Source organism: Clytia hemisphaerica, unplaced genomic scaffold, assembly GCF_902728285.1.
Source record: "Clytia hemisphaerica strain Z4C2 unplaced genomic scaffold, Clytia hemisphaerica genome assembly, whole genome shotgun sequence".
Classification (NCBI taxonomy): Eukaryota; Metazoa; Cnidaria; class Hydrozoa; order Leptothecata; family Clytiidae; genus Clytia; species Clytia hemisphaerica.
In genome coordinates, this window is record NW_027104287.1 from 199750 (window position 1) to 225094 (window position 25345).

The 25345-nt window shown below is 36.3% G+C and overlaps 3 protein-coding genes across 3 annotated transcripts; all 3 read left to right on the forward strand.

Moving 5' to 3' along the window:
- Window positions 1–11254: 11254 nt before the first annotated feature.
- Window positions 11255–11883, forward strand: LOC136817014 (endoribonuclease YbeY-like). The gene has a single exon (XM_067073357.1). It carries the CDS (start codon window positions 11327–11329, stop codon window positions 11801–11803), a length of 477 nt encoding a protein of 158 aa, XP_066929458.1. The 5' UTR covers window positions 11255–11326; the 3' UTR covers window positions 11804–11883.
- Window positions 11884–12073: 190 nt separating this feature from the next.
- Window positions 12074–25310, forward strand: LOC136817012 (nucleoporin Nup37-like). Its single transcript, XM_067073355.1, has 8 exons — window positions 12074–12377; window positions 12588–12660; window positions 12919–12997; window positions 20087–20196; window positions 20740–20927; window positions 21159–21209; window positions 24472–24559; window positions 24844–25310. Exons 1-8 carry the CDS (start codon window positions 12100–12102, stop codon window positions 24961–24963), a joined length of 987 nt encoding a protein of 328 aa, XP_066929456.1. The 5' UTR covers window positions 12074–12099; the 3' UTR covers window positions 24964–25310.
- On the forward strand, window positions 15826–19496 carry LOC136817011 (adhesion G protein-coupled receptor E2-like). The gene has a single exon (XM_067073354.1). It carries the CDS (start codon window positions 15836–15838, stop codon window positions 19202–19204), a length of 3369 nt encoding a protein of 1122 aa, XP_066929455.1. The 5' UTR covers window positions 15826–15835; the 3' UTR covers window positions 19205–19496.
- Window positions 25311–25345: the final 35 nt, after the last annotated feature.

Sequence of the window (25345 nt, forward strand, 5' to 3'; positions counted from 1 at the left end):
TTCGTCGGTTCTGCCCCCTTCGCTGGACTTCAATGGGTCTAATCCATTGCAAGGGAGTGTCCCACGAGGTTTAGGACCATTGGGAACCAGCTCAGCCCTGTATGGAGCTCAGAATAAGCTTAACTAAGGCTCCAGTAAAGCGCTGTAAGCTTACAGCGTAAGCCCGGGCGGCTCTGTAGGCCTAAAAACCGGTTTTCTGGCAAAACTACTGTTCCCAGCCGGTTCTAAACCCTCTAAATCGCTTCAGCAGCATGAAAACATGCTAATTAGAGCCTTTGGAAGTAGCTCACTCGGTTATAATGTCGCGTTTTTTTACGTTTTTTGCTTAAAAAAGCCTTAAAATCGCTTAAATAGAGCTTTTTAAGCGTTTTAAAGCTATTTTAGTGAAAATTCGTCGGTTCTGCCCCCTTCGCTGGACTTCAATGGGTCTAATCCATTGCAAGGGAGTGTCCCACGAGGTTTAGGACCATTGGGAACCAGCTCAGCCCTGTATGGAGCTCAGAATAAGCTTAACTAAGGCTCCAGTAAAGCGCTGTAAGCTTACAGCGTAAGCCCGGGCGGCTCTGTAGGCCTAAAAACCGGTTTTCTGGCAAAACTACTGTTCCCAGCCGGTTCTAAACCCTCTAAATCGCTTCAGCAGCATGAAAACATGCTAATTAGAGCCTTTGGAAGTAGCTCACTCGCTTATAAGGTCGCGTTTTTACGTTTTTTGCTTAAAAAAGCCTTAAAATCGCTTAAATAGAGCTTTTTAAGCGTTTTAAAGCTATTTTAGTGAAAATTCGTCGGTTCTTCCCCCTTCGCTGGACTTCAATGGGTCTAATCCATTGCAAGGGAGTGTCCCACGAGGTTTAGGACCATTGGGAACCAGCTCAGCCCTGTATGTAGCTCAGAATAAGCTTAACTAAGGCTCCAGTAAAGCGCTGTAAGCTTACAGCGTAAGCCCGGGCGGCTCTGTAGGCCTAAAAACTGGTTTTCTGGCAAAACTACTGTTCCCAGCCGGTTCTAAACCCTCTAAATCGCTTCAGCAGCATGAAAACATGCTAATTAGAGCCTTTGGAAGTAGCTCACTCGCTTAAAAGGTCGCGTTTTTACGTTTTTTGCTTAAAAAAGCCTTAAAATCGCTTAAATAGAGCTTTTTAAGCGTTTTAAAGCTATTTTAGTGAAAATTCGTCGGTTCTGCCCCCTTCGCTGGACTTCAATGGGTCTAATCCATTGCAAGGGAGTGTCCCACGAGGTTTAGGACCATTGGGAACCAGCTCAGCCCTGTATGGAGCTCAGAATAAGCTTAACTAAGGCTCCAGTAAAGCGCTGTAAGCTTACAGCGTAAGCCGGGCGGCTCTGTAGGCCTAAAAACCGGTTTTCTGGCAAAACTACTGTTCCCAGCCGGTTCTAAACCCTCTAAATCGCTTCAGCAGCATGAAAACATGCTAATTAGAGCCTTTGGAAGTAGCTCACTCGCTTATAAGGTCGCGTTTTTACGTTTTTTGCTAAAAAACCTTAAAATCACTTAAATAGAGCTTTTTAAGCGTTTTAAAGCTATTTTAGTGAAAATTCGTCGGTTCTGCCCCCTTCGCTGGACTTCAATGGGTCTAATCCATTGCAAGGGAGTGTCCCACGAGGTTTAGGACCATTGGGAACCAGCTCAGCCCTGTATGGAGCTCAGAATAAGCTTAACTAAGGCTCCAGTAAAGCTCTGTAAGCTTACAGCGTAAGCCCGGGCGGCTCTGTAGGCCTAAAATCCGGTTTTCTGGCAAAACTACTGTTCCCAGCCGGTTCTAAACCCTCTAAATCGCTTCAGCAGCATGAAAACATGCTAATTAGAGCCTTTGGAAGTAGCTCACTCGCTTATAAGGTCGCGTTTTTACGTTTTTGCCTTAAAAATTTGGAATTTGATAAAGTTTACAAAAGCAAGCTACTGTCTAAATTTGATAAAGACTGGATGCATCGTGCTTTTTTGGACTTGGACGTGTTTGATAAGGCGAATCGCAAAAAATTGTTTGGTTCCCGTCATTTCTACTTTAAAAAGTGGGGGTCGTTCAGTCGGTCGGTCGAAAATATTTTTCTGTTAAGAAGCAGCTACATCTTGTTGAAAGAGAATTCATGTGGACTGATCCGAATTAAAAAATTGAGAAACCGTGGATAAACTGGTTTTCGGTTTACTCTCCATTAGCATGCGGCTCGCTACTTCGATTTGAAAACTTGTAAACACAGAGCGTGCAGAGGTCCACAGTGGAAATCCAGCAAAGCAGCGGAAAAGCTTTCCGACTCTCCAACTCTACCTGCTGACCGTAAATCAGGGTCGGTCAGATGACGGGAATCAAATGATGACATCACATCTCCTATTATTGGACTTGCAAAATTATGACAAATGGTCTTTGGAATTTGATCAATCAGTTCTTGTTGAAATTGATCAAACTATTTTTCACGCAGTTCCGGACGCAGATTGTGTTTTTCTAACCTTTTCTAACCTTGGCGCACGTTTTGACTGAATGATGGAATGGAATAAATGGCAGTTTATATATATATCTCTTATCAGACTTGCAGAAAGCGGACTGCAGAAAGTTATGAAAAATGGTTTCTAGAATTTAATGAATTATACCGTCAAGTTACACAACATGCACACTCTCGTCACAACTTGCACAGTCATAACAAACAGATCCATCTGGTCTTCATTTAACATTGTTTTGAAGTTTAAAAAACACTGCCAGTGCTTGGCACAGAAGAGAGGACTCCCAGTTGAAATTAATTGCTACTCCGCTGCCCTGTTGAATTTATTTATTATGGTCGTGTGTTAATTCCGCCAAGGCGGCAAAGCGATCGCCCAAATTCATAGACCAATCAAAAGGGAGTTTAAAGCAAAATGGGGGAAAAATGAGCTTCCCTGCATAGTTATGAATTTTAAGTTTTGCGTCCAGAAAAGTCTTCAAGATGGTTGTGTGTGCATGTTGTGTAACTTGACGGTACTATACAAAATTTATTTACGAAGACTGGATGTAAATTATGTTTTTCTGACCTTGCCAAATTTTGGCTTTGACTGAGAGGGTAAGAGAGTGGGTAACTTGCATCAGTGGAGGCTAACATGCATAGCCCTAAAATAGATGACCTGGCTGGTCATTAAAATAAACTATATTCAGCTCCGCTCGCAGCTCTAGTCTACCATTTTTGTTTTGATTTAACTTTGTATTTTAATGACCAGACGGGTCATTCATTTGAGGGCTATGCATGTTAGCCTCCACTGATGCAAGTTACCCACTCTCACGGTAGCAGTCAGTTTTTACATACCTCATTGGCCTTGCAGACAACTGACAAATGGTTTCTGTAATTTGACCAAGTCTACCAAAATACAGTTCCTGTTCAAATGTTATAAATATGAACTACGTTTTGCAAAGATTTTGATGCATATTGTGTTTTTCTGGAGTTTGCGCTTTGTGACTTAAAGTTTTTTGTAGCTTGTTAGTTTAAAGTGTTATTGTAGTTTTATCAAGTAAAACAAAAAGTACAGTTTCTATGTATATTTGATGGATATCTTTATTTTGGTACTGACGTTTTGGCAATTTTCTTATTTATTTCTAGATAACACTTTGGTCAGATATGGATATTGTTTACATCCAACAGAAAAAATGTATCATAACTGACTGGAATGAAATTAACAAAAAGTTTAATTACACTATGTTTCTCTTTTATTTTATAGTAATGAACTATAGCTTAATTGTTTGATGTCATAGAAACAGTGCTACAATGCTAAAGAGAAGTATACTTTGATCTTCTCGTGGGGGGTGGGGGGTTGGAGGAGCTCTCAGGCTTCATAGCTTCAGCCCCCCCTTACATTTGGGGAGGGGGCTAAGAAATATTTTGGCCTTTAAAGAGCCTGGGGGCTAAAATTACCAAAATATTTGGGGTGACCTAGATTTTGGGGACCTAGATCTTTTGGGGGGGCTATATGATCTGACTGAGACTCTGGGGGCTGTTCAGCTAATTTCAATAGATCTCTTATCTTACTATTAAATCAAGTATAAAAAGCAAAAGATTTGTAAACATAAATATTAATATACACGCTTTTTTTTTTATAAGAATAGTGTACTTTGACTGAGGGTCAAGTATTCTTAAGAAATTACCAAAATTGAGGGTGAAATTTAATTAGTCTTCTTATGCTTATTTTCAGAGAAAACAAGAAATTGAGAACCCTAGAGAAGGAATCTTTGATATTTTTCATTTACTAGTTTAGGGTAGCATTATTTTGTAGCATTTGTTTATCTTTCATCCATGTTTATTTTCACACGAAACGTAACACACACGAAAGAAAGTACAATATCTCTTTTGTTAAATTATCTGTATCACTTTTGTTTTACCATTTTCTGAAAAATGACAGTCTTATTCTTATCAATTGACTAAAACTCACCCTGGAGGGTATTCTTAGGGTATTCTTACGATTTGGCCAATTTTCACCCTAATATTCTTATAAAAGGTATTCTTATAAAAAAAAAAGCGTGTAAGTAAAATTGAGTTTTCATTTATCAGTACTGTACTCGCATATATTTTTTATTGACTTCTCTACGGGGGCGGGAGAACAATGTTTTTGTTTTTCCCCAAGTGTTAGGGGACCTAGCACAAGGCAATTTTTTGGGGGGAGCTAAATTGTTGGGGGGGACCTTACTTTGTTGGGGGGAGCTAGAAACCTGGCTGAAGCTATGGGCTTGTTTTAAATAATTTTAAATCAAGTTATGAAATGTTTCACATTTTGTACATTATTCAATATTTTTAGTCTACTCTTTTTCAGTACATCTCTTACATCTGTTAACCCACTTATTAAAGCTATCTAGCTAAGCTCTATCGGCTGACCTTCCAGCCTCGGCTGGTTTATTCATTTTGAAATAAGTCAAACAACAAAAAAGTACTGCAAGCAGAAACTTTTTTCAAATATCGAATTCCTTCCGTGACAAGTTCAAGACAAAAAGTTTTTTCACCAGTTTTGTGCAAGTACACTATTCTTGATATTATTGCAAGTTCTAACTAATTGGTACCCCCTAACAAAAAATGAAATTACATTCGAAAGCAACCTCCTTCATATTCACTTACAAGGTCTCAAATTATTGTCCTTCCGTGACACTTTCACCTTGTCCTTCCGTGACGGATTAAAAATATCTTGCTATTTTTAGAAATCTTGGACTTCAATGGGTCTAATCCATTGCAGGGGAGTGTCCTACAAGGTTTAGAACCATTGGGAACCAGCTCAACCCTGTATGGAGCTCAGAATAAGCTTAACTAAGGCTCCAGTACAGCGCTGTAAGCTTACAGCGTAAGCCCAGACGGCTCTCGAAGCCTAAAAACCGGTTTTCTGCCAGAACTACTGTTCCAAGCGGGTTCTAAACCCTCAAAATCGCTTCAGCACCATGGAAATATGCAAATTAGAGCCTTTGGAAGTAGCTCACTCGCTTGTAAGGTCGCGTTTTTACGTTTTTTGCTTAAAAAAGCCTTAAAATCGCTTAAATAGAGCTTTTAAAACGTTTTTAAGCTATTTTAGTGAAAATTCGTCGGTTCTGCCCCCTTCACTGGACTTCAATGGGTCTAATCCATTGCAAGAGAGTGTCCTACGAGGTTTAGGACCATTGGGAACCAGCTCAGCCCTGTATGGAGCTCAGAATAAGCTTAACTAAGGCTCCAGTAAAGCGCTGTAAGCTTACAGCGTAAGCCCAGGCGGCTCTGGAAGCCTAAAAACCGGTTTTCTGGCAAAACTACTGTTCCCAGCCGGTTCTAAACCCTCTAAATCGCTTCAGCACCATGGAAATATGCTAATTAGAGTCTTTGGAAGTAGCTAACTCGCTTGCAAGGTCGCGTTTTTACGTTTTTTGCTTAAAAAAGCCTTAAAAACGCTTAAATAGAGCCATTGAAATTAATTTTTTGACTCAGTTCCTTTTTCAATGACAAGCAGATAGACATAAATTTCTTCTGGTGGTATTTTGGTTTTAAAATTCTCTTTAAATTCACAGGAATCTGAATCAGCATACTTTTGTCTTTTTTAATGTCTTTGCTGCGTTCCTTCCGTGACAGAACCTCCAAAGTTCAATTATTCAATGAGGAAAAACTTTTATGAAATTTATTTTGGTTTGGAAGTAGTAGTACTATGAAGGCTTTAATTCAGGACTAATACTATTTTCATTGAGTTTACCATTTTTCAAAAATAGACCAAAAAAGGCTCTGATTTCCTTCCGTGACAGAAACGGGACTTTTCAATTTGGCCCAATACAGGTTTTTGGGCTATAACTTCCTATAGCCTCAAATTAAATTTTTCTAACACCCATCACGTTGATCTACATCATATGGCGCTTCTTTCCAGCTATGTTTGACATTTTGAAAGCGAGTGGAACTGGTTCACTTTTTCTTTGGACATGCCGTAACTCACTTGAGTTACTTTTTACTTTTTTGATAATCCTTTTCCACCAACGGTTAGACAACTTTTAACATGCTCTTCGTGTTTGTTGGCCCAGCGCTTAGCATACGGCCCCTCATTAGCACAGTGCCCCTGTCTGTTAGTGTGTGTGTGTGTAACCCATCTTACTAGCCTTCATACTTTTCAAGCACAGGCTAGTACATATTGTGAAAGATTTGATTGGCTGAAACATGTCTCTTTAGAACATGATTGACAGAATAAAAAACAATTGCAATCGTCTTTATTGGTTAAAAACATAAAAGGAGAAAATACAATTAACTATTTAAACTATAAGAATATAACAGATGTAGTACGTTTTAAGCAAAACAATGTGATTTACACAGAAATAACCGTAAAAAACCTTCTTCTCTTTATTTAGGACAAGATGTTCTTTTAAAAAAGTTGTTTTTACATTTCTCTATCAGGCCAAAAAAAAAAGTCTTGTTTCCGGAAACAATTTATTTCCTTTGCAGAAAAAAAAACTTTTTATGCGTTTCAAAAGACAAAATCATAAAGTTTTTGAGCGTAAAATATCCTATTGTAAAATACGAAATACTCCTTCATGCTTTCACTCTCTTCCTCTTTTATCAAAATCTCTGCGATCAAACGTCTATGTGAAATATAAACAAAAAGTATTTTTTTAAACACAAGGAAAATAAAATTAAAAAGAAAGGAAAAATCTATCTCTAATCTGACGTCACAAAAATTTAAAAAAATCTACTTTTGTCTTTTCGTTGTATACCTGTGTATACATGTTATTTTACTCTTTTACACAAAAGAGGTCGTTTTTTGACGTTTTTTGTTTTTTTGGGACTCTTGGGGCATAAGCTACCCGTTGACCGCAAAAATTTCTAAATTCGCGAAGGGACCCAATGACGTCATAGATTTGGGAAAAACTTCAAAATGCGATATCTCCAGTTTGAAAAAGAGTTGGGAGGTCAGTGACCACCCCTCATTGGATCGAGAATTTTATGGAGAATAAGATGGGAGGGTTGATATGGCTTGAGTAGGACTTTAAAATTTGGCTGAAATTTTAGGAGTTTTCAGTTGATGACGTCATCAAATTAGGAAAAATGTGATATCTTGAGATTGGCTGAGCCCTCAATTTGATCGGAAATTTTACGTGGAATTAGTTGAGAGGGGTTAGGGTGGGTATGTAGAGACTTTCAAAATTAAATATATTCGAAATGAGGCTTTTTGGCTCCGATGACGTCATCAAAAACAGAAAAATACAATATCTTGAGTTTGAAAAGGATTTAAACAATGATTGACCCCTCATCAAGAGAATTTATTTTGTCAACGAAGAGATAGTTTCAGTCAAATGAAAAGTTTATTACACTTTCGATGACGTCATTTAGGGCCCAAATGACGTCACAAAACATCAAATTTGCCATATTTTAAGTTTTCAACCATTTAAAGTGGTAAATTTTTGTTCTTTGGGCTTAAATCAGTGTATATTATCCCCTTTACTATCCAAAGGGCTTATGATGCGTTCAGCTTATCTTCTCCTCGGCGGGTCCGATGCCGGGTGACGGCTAGTCTATATTACTAAAAGTCTAATGTGAGTGAGCTGTGGGGGAGCCATTATGGATTTTTGAGATGGGGGTTCTAGAGTTACGTGACTGATTTCGGTTGGACGAGTGGTTTAAAAAAAACGATAGCGAAAGTGGTCAGGGGAACAGTTTGAAAATTAGCGTTTTTGGGAAGAAGTAGTTGCAGTGTCAATCTTTCGTAATTTAAAAACCCACTTTCCCATCTAAATAATTGAAGTTTTTTGTTTTTTTGGGACCCTTGGGGCATAAGCTACTCGTTGACCGCAAAAATTTCAAAATTTGCGAATTGACCGTTGACAACATTAGGGGTAAAGGGACCCAACATAGTGTGCAGAGGGGTCCAGCCCCCAGCATTTTTCAGGGGGGGGGGCTAAGAAAAATAATAGCCCCCGGCTAAATTCTAGAATCATAGCCCCCACCTTCACAAGGCAAAAAATCGAAGAAATTTTGCGTGCAAATTCTCGATAGATTAGCAAGCTAATTCCCAGTATTTTTTTAAAAATACAGCCCCCAATCAAACAAAAATGGTTTAGCCCCCCTAAGCTCAGGGGGTGCATTCTATGCCCAATGACACAGATTTGCGAAAAACTTCAAAATGCGATATCTCGAGTTTGAAAAAGAGTTGGGAGGTCTGTGAATTTTACGAAGAATACCCTGGAAGGGTTTATGAGGCTTGAGTATGACTTTGAAATTTGACTGAATTTTCAGGCGTTTTCAATTGATGACGTCAGCAAAAGGAAAAATGTGATATCTCAAGATTGGATAGGAGTTAAGAAATGGCTGACCCCTCATTTGATCGGAAATTTTACATGAAATTAGTTGGGAGGGGTTAGGGTGGGTATATAAAGATTTTGCAAATTTAATATATTCAAATTGTTACCGCAGACAGAGACAGGACGTGAAGATTTACTGAGTGTTGATATTCGCACTAAAATATAAGGGAAAATTTTACTAAGTCACAATGGTAATTTTACTAAGTTCCACAAAATTAAAAAGGGCAAAAATATATGTACAAGTCAATGAGTAAAAGATATACTTACTAAACACGTATAATCTCATGAGCTCTGGTGCGATATAAAAATGTCTTCTATATTTCCGGTTATCTGGTTCTCAATCTCAAATCAGTTTTCATTAACTCTGATTTGTCTATGTAAAATTTGTACCTCACTCTTCTCTCATCAAAGTTCAACTAACCGAAAAAGCAACAAAAACAACCACAAAAAATGTGAAAGCGAGAGAAGAGAAAGTCCCGAGGGACAGACGCAACAAAACAAAGAAAAGCAAATGGGAATGCGCTTAAATATATAATTACCCTATTATTATAATAAATAATGGCATTTACACAAATTGAGGCATTTTGGGTCCGATGACGTCATCAAAAACGGAAAAATACAATATCTTGAGTTTGAGAAGGATTTAAGCAATGGTTGACCCCTCATTGGATTGGAAATCATCGAGATAATCTTCTAGGTAAATGATTAATTGATTTCAGTGAAGTGAACAATTTATCACCCTTTCAATGTTGTCATTTGACGTCACAAAACATCAAATTTGCAATATTTTTTAGTTTTAAGCGATTTAAAGTGAAAATCTTTCGTTCTTTGGGCTTACAAATCAGACCTTTTTACTCTCCCCATCATCCAAAGGGCTTCTGATGCGTTCAGCTTATCTACTCCTCGGTGGGTGCGATGCCGGGTGATGGCTAGTTAAGTTCCTAAAACTCAAAAGAGGGGGGTGATTCTCGGACGGGAATTTTATACACATATTCATCCCCTATATCAAAATATAACAGAGGGGACACGTGCAGACTAGTGAAGTGTTTAGACCTAAACTATAGATCAAACAAAGCACATTCAAAACTGGAACATAAGCAATTCTACTCTCTGCAGTTCTCCAATCGTTGTGTTGTTCGCTTCAAGCCAAAATCATGAGCTTCTACCACTGCAATTAGTTTTTCTTCGCTAAGATAGTAGATGAAACAAAACACATTTCCAATTCGAAGTTTACTTGCGGACAACAGTATTGTTTTTTCCTATCACCTTTTAACCATTCAGTGATGAGTGACGTGCTTTTTATTTGATTTTCCTTCTCATTATGCTATTTGTTTCTGTGCTGGACATTATCATCTCTTTTTTTAGTTCTATTTTTATCTGACTTTCATAATCAAGTACGTCCATTCAGCATGTGGCTTGTTTAGTATACTTTGTTTTACCTATAAAACATTTGCCATTGTGTTTTAGCTCAAGAAACGTTGCTCAAGCGTTGAGTTACGTGTTCAGCGCCATTTTTAGTATTTGTGCAAATAAAGCACGTTTGTACTGATTGTCAGCTGAAGTGGGGGAAGGGGGTGGGTTCCCCCTTTTTCAGAAAATTAGGATTTCCCAGGTTGATATCAATACTAATTTGGGGGTGGGTCTTCTTTTTTAGAAAATTAGGATTTTCCGTATTGGTATCAATACCAATTTAGGGGGTTGGGCCCCATTCTTTTTAGAGAATTGGGATTTTCAAGTTGATACCAAATTAGGTGTGGTGTTGTCTTCTACCAGCTTCTACTTTCAAATCTTGAAAAGTCAGTTTCTTTTTGCACTGGGTTTGTAACAACCTGGACACTGGAAGATAGTCTATAACTTAACAAGGGAAATTAAATGTCTTAAGTTATTATTAAGTTAAATCCCTTCAAAGTAGCTAAAATGGCCTATAAGATGGACCTGCTTTGGAGGGCTTTTTTCAAACAGACTTATTTTTTATTATTGCTACATCTACCGTAAATCCTCGAATAAGCGCCCCGCTTGAATAACCGCCCCGCTCGAATAAGCGCCCCGCTCGAATAAGCGCCCCGCTCGAATAAGCGCCCCCCTTTGAGGGAGGGGCGCTTATGCGAATATTGTTATTGATTGAATAAGATATTGAGTAGATACTTGTGTCTTAAAAAGAAAGAAAGCGATTAAGAATAAAATGAAAGAAATTGTCAATTGGATTTTTCCAATTTTTCTTTTATTCATCCTTTATTGAAAAATCAACCTTTTGAAACAGTTAAGTTTAAGCAGATTCCGAATTTGTTGATATACGAATTTCTGAAATAAAAAAATAAGCGCCCCGCTCGAATAAGCACCCCGCTTGAATAAGCGCTCCCCTTAAAGATTGAAAAAATAAATAAGCGCCCGGGCGTTTATTCGAGGATTTACGGTACTTTTTATCTTGGGTCTTTATCTGAACCTTCTGCATACAATGTGGAATGTGTATTCCCCTACTCAATTTGTTATGCTAAAATGAGATTTTGAATGTCCTAAAATAAAAGGATATAAAAATTACATTGTTTTACAGTTAAGAATCATTACACATTGGTATGAGTGTTGTCATTAAAAATCTGCAGAAGAATGCTGTGCTAAACATATGGTTGGTTCGAAAAGACATTCATTTACTTCGAAGCATAATGGGACTTTACTCGTTTGATGTTGGTGTTATTTTCCTATCCAGAAGAAGGATGAAGCAATTAAATTATAAATATCGTAGTAAAGAGGAAAGCACAGACATTTTATCCTTCCCTTTCCATACTGCATTGGTAGATAATGGAGGCAATATGAACACTGAGGAAAAAAATCTTGGTGATATTTTTCTTTGTCCTGAATCAATAAAATCAAAATATTCAATAGATGATGATAAATTACGACAAGTGTTAGTACCCCTTATAGCACATGGACTTTGTCATTTGTGTGGATATGTTCATGAGACGGACGCTCAATGGCATAGAATGAATGAAAAAGAAAGTGAAATATTACGTCTCTTTTCTGAGAAAACGAAAAGAAATTTTGCACCATTATGATGTTGTTTTTTATCTTCAGAGATATTTTTTTGTGATTGATATATTTAAATTGTTTAGAAATATAAGAAATTGAATGCCAATTTGATGATAAATTATAATTGACCTGAATGGACTCTACAAATAGTGAAAACTAAAAAATGATGCTTAAAAATAAAAAAAAATCTCTTGTTATTGCTCAGAGGCAGGTTTTTTTCTGTATGTTCGTTTATTTAAAAATTTGATTGTTTTGAGACCAAAACTGAAAATCCTTGTTTTATCAAAAAATATTTTTTTTAGCTAGATAAAAATAATACAAAATGGTTGCATCAGCAGAAAATGCTTGTTTCTCAGAGATCATTTGCAACAAATCACCAAACTGTGTAGAATTTTTCAAGCAGAAAGAGGCTGGTCCTATTCTGCTAGGTTACACATGGGAAAACTATGTCACAATATGCGTTTTGCATTTACCTCAATTGGAGCCAGACATTGAAGAGTATAATTATGAGAATTTGACGGATATTGATCATGGTTCATCTGTTCTAAAAATGAAATGGAGTCCCAAAACATCAATGTCCATTCACCCTGTTGGGCTAATGTATGTATATAATGATACTTTTTTAATACAACTTGACTCTCATTTTCACATTCATGATTTGAGTCAGTGAATGTATACCAATTCTATGCAGTTGAATTTCCTTTTCAAAAGCTTAAATAAAATATTTTTAGTCAAAGTTGGATAGTGATTATGAAATAATTTTACTCTACAATCTAGTTTTTATTCTCGAAAATTCTTTATACTTTTTAGATTTTGTACAATTGGTATCGATTTCCAGTTGCGGTTGTTTACTCTCAATAATAAGATGGAAGTATCAGTAAAGGTAACAACACTTTTTGCTAAAATTTTCTCTTTTATTTTCACCTGGACACCTTCGAAACAGTATAGAATGTAAAAATAGTCAAGAAATTTCATTTTATTAAGTTGAGAAATTATATCATAGCAAGTAAAATGAGAAAGTCTATGACCATGTTTTCAGTAACAGTCTGTCCGCAAATGAAAGGGGTTTGAACACAGTCCATTGTGGTTCAATTCTGTTTGGTTCCTTCATACACCAATCAATATATTTTCTTTAATTTAGATACTTGGTGAACACAAGAGTTTTATAAACGATTGCTGTTTCGAACCTTCTCAAGGCAATATTGTGGCTAGTGTTGGCGGTATGTACAGTATGCAAATTTGATAGATGACTTTTTTATAAAAGTCTGATTTCTCAACTTCAGTTCTATGTATGTATGTCCAAAAACCTTTGGGCTGCCTGGAAAGACTGGGTCCTGCAAAGGTGAAATAATTATCGTTGCTACTTCAGTTTCGATTTTGGACCTACCTTGGAGTTCCTTTTAATTAACCCATGTCCGGAATTTGGGCTGAAAACTACCTTAAGAGAGGGTTTTTTGGACTTATGCATATGCTATATACTTGTGCATAATTGCTACATTAGTTTTCTCTTTCACCCCAAAGGGTGGCTGATACTGTTTTAGAGAAAAAAAATTTATTTTGGCCGTAAAAATCAGATTTTCATATTCCGGGAAATTCCCTTTTGTCATTTTTAGGGAAAATGAGCATTTCTTGCGATTGGCTTGGTATTCTTTTCTGATTTTTTGCACAGTGATGTAAAGTGTAATGTTCTGAAGGAGCCTGATTTTCGAAAATATAATCTTTGGGCCAAAAAGTGCTTAAAAGGGTTTTTTTGGACTTTTTGTGAGATTGCTTCGTTAGTTTTCTCTGATTTTTTGCATTCAGTCTAAAGATAGAGGGCAATGTTCTCTAAAGGATGGATGACGCCGTTTTTCCAGATAATTTAAAATTTTATTTTGGGGAAACTCCCTTTTGTCATTTTTAGGGGAAATGAGCATTTCTCGCGATTTATCTATAAGATCTAAAACCATAAAAAATACTGTATTGGACGCCCTTCATCGAAATATACACTTTATTTTTGTTTACATTTAAATTCTCTTGGTTATCCTTAATATCGGTTCCCTCTTAAACACAGTCCACGTTGACAACACCTAACCAAACGTCTCTCTGATTCAGATTATGCCTGCACTTTCAAAAAATTTACTGCTTGGGAGCTCAGTATATCATATTTTACTGACCGGCCTGTAACTTTTGATCAAGTCACTTCAAGCAAATTACTTTAGATTTTCACCACAGTTTAATTTTGGCAAAAGCCTTTCAAAATATATTAAATTTTTGTCTGTAAAACATCTCCCATACAAGTTATGGATCGGAAAATTTGCACATAAAGTGTGTTTTGTTATGATGTATATTTTGTGCAAATTTCAAGTTCATAACATTAATAATTATTGAAAAATTGCAATTTTTGTGATTTTTGGACCTTTTTCATTCTGGTTTGTAATTACACCAGTATCCGAAAAAAAGATTGAAACTAAGGTAGATTCGATTTCTTATAGACTATACTTTCCCTAAAAGTGTATAACATCAAGTGCTTTGACCAAAAATTCGGGCAATTACAAAATTCCCTTTACTAACCGGCTTTTTTCTGATTTTTTAGTTTGCATTCTCTTACTATTGTTGCCATTTTTTCTGTTTCCTTAGTACACTAGCCTTCAAACAGATCCATTCAGCTTGTAGCTTGTTTATTTGGAACAATGATACAGTTGAGCCCAGTACGGTGCAAAAATTCGACTACTTAGATTCTATCCTGCATTTCGTAAAGTAAATCCTAAGGAAGAATGAGAAATGAGAAAATGCTGAGACTATAGTCTGATTCATCTAGAAAATAGAAAGAGCACCGAATTCTGATATGAATCCATATATAAAACATCAAAATTGGTCATATAGCTCCAAAATTATGAGCTTTTTCTGTTTTGCCTGGAAAGGCTTGTGACGACGTCATCAACAAACTTTGAACCCTCATAATCATAACTTTTGATAGGAAAATTTTCAAGGCATGTTTTATACCTCAATTTTCATCAAAATTTCATGCTCTTTCCGATGGAACCATCATATTTTGAAAATGACGTCACCTGACAGGTGGCCAGATGATGTAACCAAGTGTGTCTGCTTAAAATTAAACTGAAAAACCCCTAAGGGTCATCTGTGCCAAATTTCAGCCTTTAATCACAATTTGAAGTAGGAAACTTTCTTTACAATTCTTTTTCCTAAATCTTGGCTTTTAACGATTCTTATATATTGTATAATATTAGGTATTATTATATTACATTATTTAAAGTTTTTAAGAAAATTAAGAAAATCTAGGGTAATAATTATTGTGTTCTCGTTCAAGATCATCAATGTAGATTGAAATTAGATCATGATTGATTATACCATAATTATATTGATGAGAAAGAGGTCCCTCCCTTTGTTCAACCCTTCGATTCTATCAAAGCTTGTCGTTTATCTTCATTGCGTTTTCGTTTATGATTTCCTAGTGAAATTTGATTTAAATGGCTCAATATGGTTTGAAACAGATGTCAAAAAGAAAGAAAGGAAGCTGTATGTTGAATCGAGGAATTTCAATAGATTTATTTAAACTTCATAGTTGTTTGTAAATACAATTCTTTGACGACTTTCAAACTTTCGTTATGGCGCCTTTATGCCATCATTTATATTCATCACGGGAAATCTGCTATGATTAAAAGATAGAATTCATCGATTGGTTTAAATAGAAACGTCTTATTGAGACATCCATTAGTTCTGGCAGGCTTTCTTTATTAATCTTTTTCAAATCACCTGGACTTCTGTTTCTTCGTTACCCTGGTGTTAATCATCTGTGTTTGTTTTTCAAGCAAACTTTGATGATTTTAATCAACTAGATGTTGATGAAAGTAGTATGAGTAAGAGCTAATGATACTTGAACAATTTACCTTGGCGTTTTTTAAAAGAACATTAGCAAAGAGATCTGTTACTCGAAGTCTTTTCGAATATCATAGCTCGAAGAAAATATCGAAGCTTAGTTCTGTCTCGTTCTTTGACTTTTTAAACAGGACATAGATTTCACGATCAATTATTGTTTTATAGAGGTATAGAAAAATATGTATTTCATCGTCATTTCGATGCTATTGGTTTGGCAAGAAGTCTCGATGCAGCAGGATTGCCAAAAATGGAATATCACTGAAATCGCACTTACACCCAATGAAAAACCTTTTCCATTATCGGAATTCTTAGACGCAAGTGGAATCGACTCTTCTGCAATACAATGGACTGGGTTTCAATGTCAACGCTGGTTACAGAAAGGTGAATGTCGATGTAATGCTGGTTGCCAAAGCTCTGGTGATTGTTGTATTGACTACCTATGGAACCAATTCGCATTCAATAATCAAAGTATTGCTCAAAATGTCAATGATTACCAACAAAAAGTGATTAAATCGTCGAAATCGCAACATTGTTTACCGTTATTCCCGTTTGAAGAGAAGATTCTCGAATATTACATCATGGTGGATTCATGTCTTCCTGGTGCAAATGAAATTGACATTGAACATTGTATGAACAGTTCTTCCAATGAGCAAGTTGATCAAATGCCAGTTCTCGGGAATGACAAATACCTATATAAAAACAAGTTTTGCGCCTACTGTAACAATGTTTCCAATTATGACAGGAAGGTTGTTGATGTAGTTTGTTGGGTGGACAAAAGTTATCAGTATTATACTGCCATTGAACTTTTGAAATCGGACGATTGCAACACAATGGTCTCAAACAATGTGAAATCGGATTCTGTTTTCAAATGTGATAAAATAACATGCAACCAGTTAGATGCCACCTTGTGTCGCCTTGTAGCTGCAAACTTTCAACTACCAAGAAACGAACTCGTTAAAAATCCTTTTTGCTCCAAATGTTTGAATAGCCTACCAAGCTCTGTTGATGTAACAAGTTGTCCTGCTGAATCCCCAGGCTCGCCTGGTGGACCTAGTTGCCCGAGCTGCCCAGGTGTTGGAGTTCCTGGACAGCGAGGAGGCTGGTCTAGAGTAATTGATTTAAACGACTTTAAAGAATTTAAATGCGGTGTTAATCAAGTCAAAATAGGCCATGGTTTACTTCGTTATTGCGAGCGAAAGTTATGTGGACCAGATCAAGCGTTAATCGATGGCAAATGTGGTTTTTGTAAGGAACGTACAAAACTTCAAAGAAACGATGGAAATGAAAATGATATTTGTAAATGTGATTTTGTGACTAACGAAAATGGTGATTGTGTTTGTAAGGATGGATGGTGGCCTATTACCAGGGATTATTGTGTTTGTGCACCTGGCCGTCGTCTTGTCCAAGGAGAATGTATTTGTCACCAAGGGATGGAACCACACTCTGATGGGAGTTGTCGGTGTTCGGTAGATCATGTTTTAAATTCAGAAGGAGACGGATGTATTTGTAGGCGAGGAATGCTCTCTACCTCAGATGGTAAATGCGAATGTCCCTTTGATCGAGAGAGAGACCGGAATGGTGATTGTGTTTGCAAAAAAGGCTTGCTTCTTCAACCGGATGGAACTTGTTTCAATGTCACTCGTCGTAGATTTTTCAAAATACTGGATTGCCCCTTCCCCAAAGTTCGGACATCGAATGGGAAATGTACTTGTATAGAACATACTTTCACTTTACCGTACGGGAAATGTGATTGTCCTCCCTGGCGTCATTGGAATAATGGTAATTGTGTTTGTAACGCTGGCACAATCAATTCTCTTGAGCGTCCCTCGTCGTGTACTTGTTTATTGGGACATAAGAATAATGAATATTGTGATTGCCCCTCTGGAAGCTCGCGTCGGAAGGACTCGAAAGGCGTGTGCACTTGTGACCTTGGTTTTCATTCAAATTTGGAAGAAAATAAATGTGCTCCAAACAGATTCCAAAAAACTTTCGTTACAGAATTGAGATGTATCACGCAGCTTCCTCGCCTAAAGTTGTATGTTTTCATGAACGAAAATAGTAATTCGAGTATTCCGGCATTTTTTAATCTCCTGAAACTCAAATGGATATTGCCGAAAGACTTATTCGTTCTTCAATCGGCAGATTTTAGGAATTATCCAAATTGGAAGGAAAAGCTTCTTCAGGAAACACAATCTAATCCAAACATCACCAAAGCTGTGGTCACCAGTCAGAAGAATCATCTTTTCACTCATCTGTATGGTTTCGATGTGATCAGAACTTTCGATCAGTTCAAATTATGTGCCAAATATAACAAAATTACCATTAAACCTGAACAGGACTGTAATCAAGCTATTGCCAGCTTGCAAGAATCGAGAAACGCTTCTGTTAACATCATAATAGCCTTTGAGAAAGGTGAAATTCGTGAGGAAATCTATTCTTGTGAACAGTTTCATTTGCATTCAACTTGTGACCGGGAAAACATTAATCCCTCAAACTATAACATTTCAAGTAATGGTTATCTTAATATTTGGAATTCTGAACGGGAAAACCTTCAAAGCTACAGTGCTGATGAATATACACCTTTGAAGAGAGGTTTCCAGATATGCCGAGTTGACAACTCGGAGGATTACGGGTTCCAACAATACTCTTGGGTAAAGCCTGTCGATGATGCCAAATCCTATATTTCGCTCATCGGGACTATACTAAGTCTTCTATGTTACGTCATTTTTCTTGTCATTTTTGCTAAAGTTGCAGCCTTCCGAAATAGAGGTGCTTTCTGTGTGATGGTCTTGGTGATTTTCCTGATAACAAGTGATATTTTATTTCTCGTAACTTCTTACATTGGAACACAAACAATAACCTGTAAATGGTTTGGTATGATCTTTTACTGGTCTATGTTGAATGTTTTGTTTTGGAGCGTCATCGTAGCAATTGATATCACGTTGCAATTTACCAAGAAACTTTCAAGACCATTATCTCTTCACGAATCTATTTCTGTTTTGCGTAAAAGATCAGCAATAACAGTTTTCATTTCTTTGGTCATTTTATTGGCGATCATTGGATTAGAAGAATCGAATACATTTGATTTTCATTTCGAAAATCGATGTTGGTTTGGAGATTTTTATCTTTCACTTGGATTTTATTTCATCCCGGCAATCATTGGTTATGTGCTTTGCTTTGTTTGTCTTTGTATTGTTTTGGCATCAATCCGAAGAAAAAAATCAGAAGTCGAGCGCACTCTAAACAAAGATTCGAAAAAGGATACCGATTTGCTGAAAATTGGGATCAAATTAATGCTCGTTTTGGGAATAACCGAATTATTTGGACTGATTCAAATTAAAAGTGATCATTTGAGAGAAAATGAAGAAATTTTCAATTCGGTATTCGGGCTACTGTATATTTTGTTGAGGGCGTTTCGTGGCGTAATGATTTTTATTGTTTATATGGTTAATCGAAGGACTAAGAAACAACTCAAAGAACATTTTACGAAAATCTTCGAACACTATGAGTTATCAGTTAGAACTGAAACTTCAACAGTTTCAAATTAAATCGGGTTTGTTTCTTTTTATTTGTTCAAAATCTAGTTGTTATCTAAATTTGTTGATTGATCATAAGACCGACCTTTTCACTAATTTATGAAAATATTGCCCCAAAAATGTGTAAAAGTTGATGATCTTAAGATATTTTAACTATCATCCCTGCCCCTTGTTTTTGTCTGAATAGCCTGATTTTAGTACTTCCGACGCAACCGTATGTAAGAGTTCGAAAGTTATTAGAATTTCGAAACTTTTGAGAGTAGGCTCGCGAAATAGGTGGAGCAAAACCTTTTATGGCCCTAGCCCCAAAAACTTTTAAAATCTAAATACTAAAACTATTCCCGTACTCCAACACACGAAGAAATAATATGATATATTTTCTGACTTATATAATAACTATCCGCAATCATTTTGTAATTATTTTCATCTAAAGTATAAGATAATAAATAAAAAGTAAAGGTTTGGGATCTTTCTATTAATTGATTATTTTCCGTTCGTTTACCAGCTTTTATCAGGACTGGGCCATAAGTTTTTTTTCTCGTTTTCTTGGCAAATTTAGGTCCGAAAGTTGGCTCTTTTGCCCATTTAGCTTGCACTTCTTGATGAAATCGACGAGGTTCATGTTTGTTCCATAGTTTGATTTTCGATGAAGATTTCGCTCCCGTTTCGTATCAGACACATATTTCATATCAGGACAGTGTCTGCCTATTGTTATATTATGCTGATATAAGCAAAAAAAGTTTTTTTTTCTTTTTTTTTCCTGACTATTCTTGCTCCACATCCGTGTCAATCCAATGTGAAAAAGCTTGTGAATTCAAAGGGATAAGTATAAGCAAGCCATATCACTCTTATTTAAAAACAAAAACTAAATGATTAAACTTGTTTACTTATTAGACGATAAGAAATGTCGAATGTGGGATGTCGAAACTGGCGAGGTTGCCATGGTAATCCCATTGTCAAGTCCTGGAAGAAATGTTCTGTGGAATATCAATGACCCTACCAAGGTATTGAAAACTGTCCGTACTGTTATCCAGATAAAAGACGTTCAGACAACAAAATAGAAATTGAAAACAATAAAATTAGCTGAACTCTCAAAATGGTTCCCTAATAATTATAATCTTAGAAATTTTATCCCACGCACAATGGATGTTTATATATTTCTGAAAGTTTCCTCTATAAGCAAGTCTATATGTATACTGTGTTTTCTGCAGAGAAGATGAAATTATTGTTTAGATCCTGACCGGCTGAGGACGGCTGAGCAATTTTACTTCCCTAGTTTCAAATCGCTTCAGTCACTCCTCCTTCCTCAAAAGATTTAGATATATTTAGAGTCACTGATCGGTATCTGAGTGCATGTTGTATCTGTATAATAATAGTGAGGTTAAGTAAATCGGTATAATGTGTATAATCATGACAACAGATGAAAAATGTAATAGACTAGTGAGTTTCGTATTCTGACTATTACGATTTTCGTCCACCGTCGCCGTCATCGTGATTATGCTGGTATACTTAACCTCAGTGATGTCAATATGAATTTTCGTCCTTAGCTCGTGGTTGGTGAACAGAACGGATGCATACGAGCATATAACAGTACAACATTCCAACCTGTGTTTACATTGAACTCTATGCAGAGCGTTGGTAACATGATGTCATGTGATTGGTCTATACTAAATCCAGTGAAAATTGGTGCGGTCATCGGTAAACAGTGGTTCGTTTGGAATATACAGAAAGGAAGGTAATTGAAGCCCGTATCAAATCTCGTCATTTTCCCTATTTAATAAACAAAATACACACTTTATTCAAAACATTCAGTTATCAGCCAAATGAAATACAAAAATTCCGATATATAATTTGTTTGCATTCCAGTATTTGATTTCATGTTTGCTTTGGAATATATATTTTTTCTTTAGGCAAAAAATACAAAAAATTTTATGAATTAATTTCTGAAATTACTTTCTTGTTCTAGTCTACCGGAATCATCAGGCACTGCTCATCATGGCTCTTCACAAGAATTCAAGTAAGAATTGTTTATTTTATTAAGTACTCTTTTGCGCCGGTCGATACCGGGGGGGGGGGGTCGATACCCGCCAAGAAATATTTTTCTTTAATCAGGGTGGTTTTGGTGAGAGAAAAAAGTTTTCAACACTTTCGCCATAAAATGGGTGAACGCCCTGACAAATTTCCCGGGATGTGTTTACGGGGAGGGAACAACTTTCGTATCAGCAAAGATCTTATCATTATTGCACAGGTTTGATGAAGTAAATAGTATTTCGCAATGATTACAGCATTTCCTATTGTAAACAAACATTCCGGCTATCAATCATAACACGTATCTATCATGCACGGTCATGTTTTTTCTTATTACTTTGATGGAATAAAACAGGTTCGGGTTTTGGTTTTATTTTACGTTGACAACGGTATAAAAGCTGGTATGGTTGGTGTGTATGGTTTTTGGACTTTGGTTTTGTATTTTGAAGTTATGGATTGAACATGTTGCTCTGACTTTTTCTACTATAAAATTGGCGAGAGACCCAGGTTAAACGCGCGCGACCCCTCTTGTAACCAATGTTTCGACTTTTCCAATAGAAGTACGATAAGCTAATAGGTTTCCATTGGTTATCAAACGCTTTCGATATAACAATTTGTCAATCAAATTTATACAAAAGGAAAAATAGAATTCAACAAACGGGTTTTCGTTGTCATGTTTCCAGGCGATTTGCTAGAAGGTTTTTTCAAACATCAAGGCCTACATCCATGTTTGTTATACGAAATGTAGCTTGTTTAATTTAGAATTTACGATATGCAACATATATAAACACGGGAAAAACCTAACAAATGAAACAATTAAACGAACATGGCGGCCGCTCTACTGACTACGATGACGACAAATCATCGGCAGACATCCCCGACCAACCATCGCTGTTCGTTTCTCCCTGACTCTATAAAAGTATGCAAAGAAAAATTTAGTGATTCTGTGAAAAAGAATATAAGGTTGGACTTCAATGATCTGAACTGCTGTGGTTTTGATGAATCTGGACAATATTATTCCATGTTACAAAGAATTACAGGATATTATGATAGTTATAATAGTGTTTCTTATCATCAAATAGCTTCTTACTGGTATGAAGGCAATGGACTTTCAAAAGCTTTCATTAAACTTGATACTGGAAATGTTGAGGGTCGTGTTAAAAAGATCTTCTACGATTTTTATACTAATCGATGGTTTGTGTTGACAGAAAGTTACCCGAGAAAAACTACGCGTGCGACTTTGAAGGGAAATAGTTCTGATGAACAGAATGGATGTTTGAAATTTTATAGTGGATCGGTAAGAAAAAAGTTAACTAAAGATCGATTGTTGATTAAAGTGGTCAAGAATGAACATTTTAGTTTTCAATTACCATTACGGGCGGAATTTGAACGGTTGGACACTGTATATCGTTTCGAGAGAACCCAAGAATATGGCGACGTATTGGTATTATTATGTCATTTGAACTCCCGTGAATTGATTTTCAATCTGATCAAATACAATGATAATGAAATGTCTCGATTGAAAGTAATCACAGTACCATCTGTTTGTTGTCGGTTTGTTGAAGCAGTGTTTGTAGATTTCAAAGCAAATCATTTGTTTTGCATGAATAAATTTGAAGGTTGTCCGATGACTGGTTATAATTTTTCTGGTGAGAGGCTATTCACCCATTCATTGGAATCTGAATCAAATTATCCAGTTATGGACGTCCTTCAGGTTGAAGGATCTGTGTTCCTCGTCAATTATATTCGGTGTACGACATTCAAACTGATCAAAATCAATGAATCAGCGATAAATGTCCTTGGTACATTTGAATATCACATACCTACTATTGAGCCAGGGATTCCACGATGGTTATCCTTTCAATTGATTAATACAATGGGAGAACATTTTCTTTGTGCTCAAAGTGAGGAGTTGGTAAGTCATGTAATACATGTGTCACTAACTAATATCCGAACTGGAAAACTTGTTTTGAACTACCAAACTGTGAGCCAAGAATCGTACAGTAAGACTATCTTCAATTGGAATTTGACCGAACTTGCCTTAAGCAAGAGAAAATCGGAGAAGATTCTTGTCAAGTTTGTTAAAATGGCTCCTTTTGATTTGAGTTTGAAACATGCAGCACGATTAGCTTGTTTGAAATCGTTCAGTGAAGACTATTTGAACGAACAACTTCCTATTTGCCTTCGAAAATATCTCGGTGTATAGAAAGAACATTGCAACTTTGAAATAGTTCGAGAATGTGCTTTCAACATATGATAATCTTAGAATTTAACTGTTTTATTCATTGATTATTTTCTTTAATAAAAGCATGAACTTTATTATCAGACTCATTTCTCCTTCCCTCCTTAAAGGGTAGATTATAATGATAGCGGTTAAAATTCTTGAGACTTTTAGGATGATAGAATTTTACTGACTTTAAGAAAATATTTTTTTTTTTACATACAAATTTGTTGTACACAATATATGTCCATTTAAAGAGAATTTCAAAAATGGTGTCTGCATACCACCTTAAGCTTTAAACTTTTCATCAAACCTCTTGTAATTGATTTTTCCTTCCCTCCTAAAAGGGGAGGGTTTCATGGTTGGCGGAGGAGCGGAATCGGCCCTTTTTTCGGACGGAGTGGCGGAATTTGGCGAAAATTTAGACGGAATTACGGAAATTGGGTTCTCTGACGGAGACGGAAAATTAGACAATTTTAGTGCGGAAAAACGGAATTTAGCAAAAAGATTTGCGGAAAAACGGAATTTAGCAAAAAAATTTGCGGAATTTCGGAATTGGTAAAAGATTTTCAAAATTTGCGGAATTTTCGACAAAAATATTGAATTTCAAAGGAATTTTCGGTGACGGAATTTTGGTTCAATTTAAGACGGTGTGACGGAAATTGGAGAAAAAATTGGCGGAATTACGGAATCGGGTACCCCCTGAAACCCCCCCCCTAAAAGAGTAATTTGTTCCTTGTAAAAGTTTCGAAATGATGAGAGTCTCTCCTTCTCCTTCTTTGATGTTTTTGACCTAAAGCTACAAAGCTCAAGTGTTCGAAGGCTAAGGGTTATTTTGCATCCAATGATTATTTTTGCTCTCTTCCGTGTGCGTTTTTTTTACAAAACTCGATTTTTGAGCTTTTACCAAAAAGTGCATCTTCCAAGGTTAAGGTTTTAGCGATTTTGGTAAATAAATTTCTTTGTTACGTTTGATGACTTTGGTTGTGTAGATTGATGCTAGAAATTATATGACTCTTATTATTTTCAGATGGAGTAATATTCATGACGGTATTTTCTCGACTCGTGGGCGTGGTCCGGATAATCAATTTCACTTATACTTTGAACATGGCGATCAGGTAAAATTATTATGTAAATGTTGTCTAGGATAAATCGCAACTAGAAAATAAGGAAGATGTGAACTCGGCTGGCTGTGCTTACTCTCTCTTTAACGGGCGATAACATCGTGTAGTAAAATCACCCTGAAAGCATTTTTGATATGACCCCCTCTCCAGAGTTTGTCTATACGTTCAAATCTTTTAAAGGGTGGTAGCAGGTTCATTCACAATGTCAATACTTTCCCTCCCCTTAAATAAGCTCTATTTGCCTTAGCATTGATTCAATCTTTTGTCCTTTATCCTAGGTTGTAATTTCAACCGAAACGAAAGTTGGTACAGGACATTCATGGCACAATCTATTACCTATTTGCGCTGTTAGTGACGATCGGAAAATTCTCTTATATGACATGGAATTATTACAATAGATAGAAGGAATAGCGAGGATGGATGATAAGTTTGACCAAAATTGAGCAGATTTAAGCGTTGCTCACGCCTTGCTTCGTTCTTGATTTAATTGATGTTTTATCAGTTTGGCTGGCCATAAATGTAAAGTTGTTTACATTGGATACTCACTCCAGGGGGTACGGTAAATGAAGATACATACCTTCATTTACTCAAAAACCAAAATTTGGTGATTTGGTGGCTTCATCACTAAAATCAGTTGTCTACAAATTGAGACATGGACAATGGACAGTTTAAAACGTCTCATATTATTTCTATACTGTAAAAATGATGGATTTTCAGGAGAAAATTACATGGGACAGGTTCTGAACGCAATAAAGGGTTTTTCTTCATGGCTGGTACTGA

Excerpts from the sequence above, each read along its gene's own strand:
- LOC136817012 (XM_067073355.1), top strand. The coding sequence starts at position 12,100 with ATGGTTGCATCAGCAGAAAATGCTTGTTTCTCAGAGATCATTTGCAAC. Across the intron at positions 12,661-12,918 it reads AGATGGAAGTATCAGTAAAG|ATACTTGGTGAACACAAGAG; the intron begins GTAACAACACTT and ends TCTTTAATTTAG. Across the intron at positions 21,210-24,471 it reads GGCTCTTCACAAGAATTCAA|ATGGAGTAATATTCATGACG; the intron begins GTAAGAATTGTT and ends TATTATTTTCAG.
- LOC136817014 (XM_067073357.1), top strand. The coding sequence starts at position 11,327 with ATGAGTGTTGTCATTAAAAATCTGCAGAAGAATGCTGTGCTAAACATA.
- LOC136817011 (XM_067073354.1), top strand. The coding sequence starts at position 15,836 with ATGTATTTCATCGTCATTTCGATGCTATTGGTTTGGCAAGAAGTCTCG.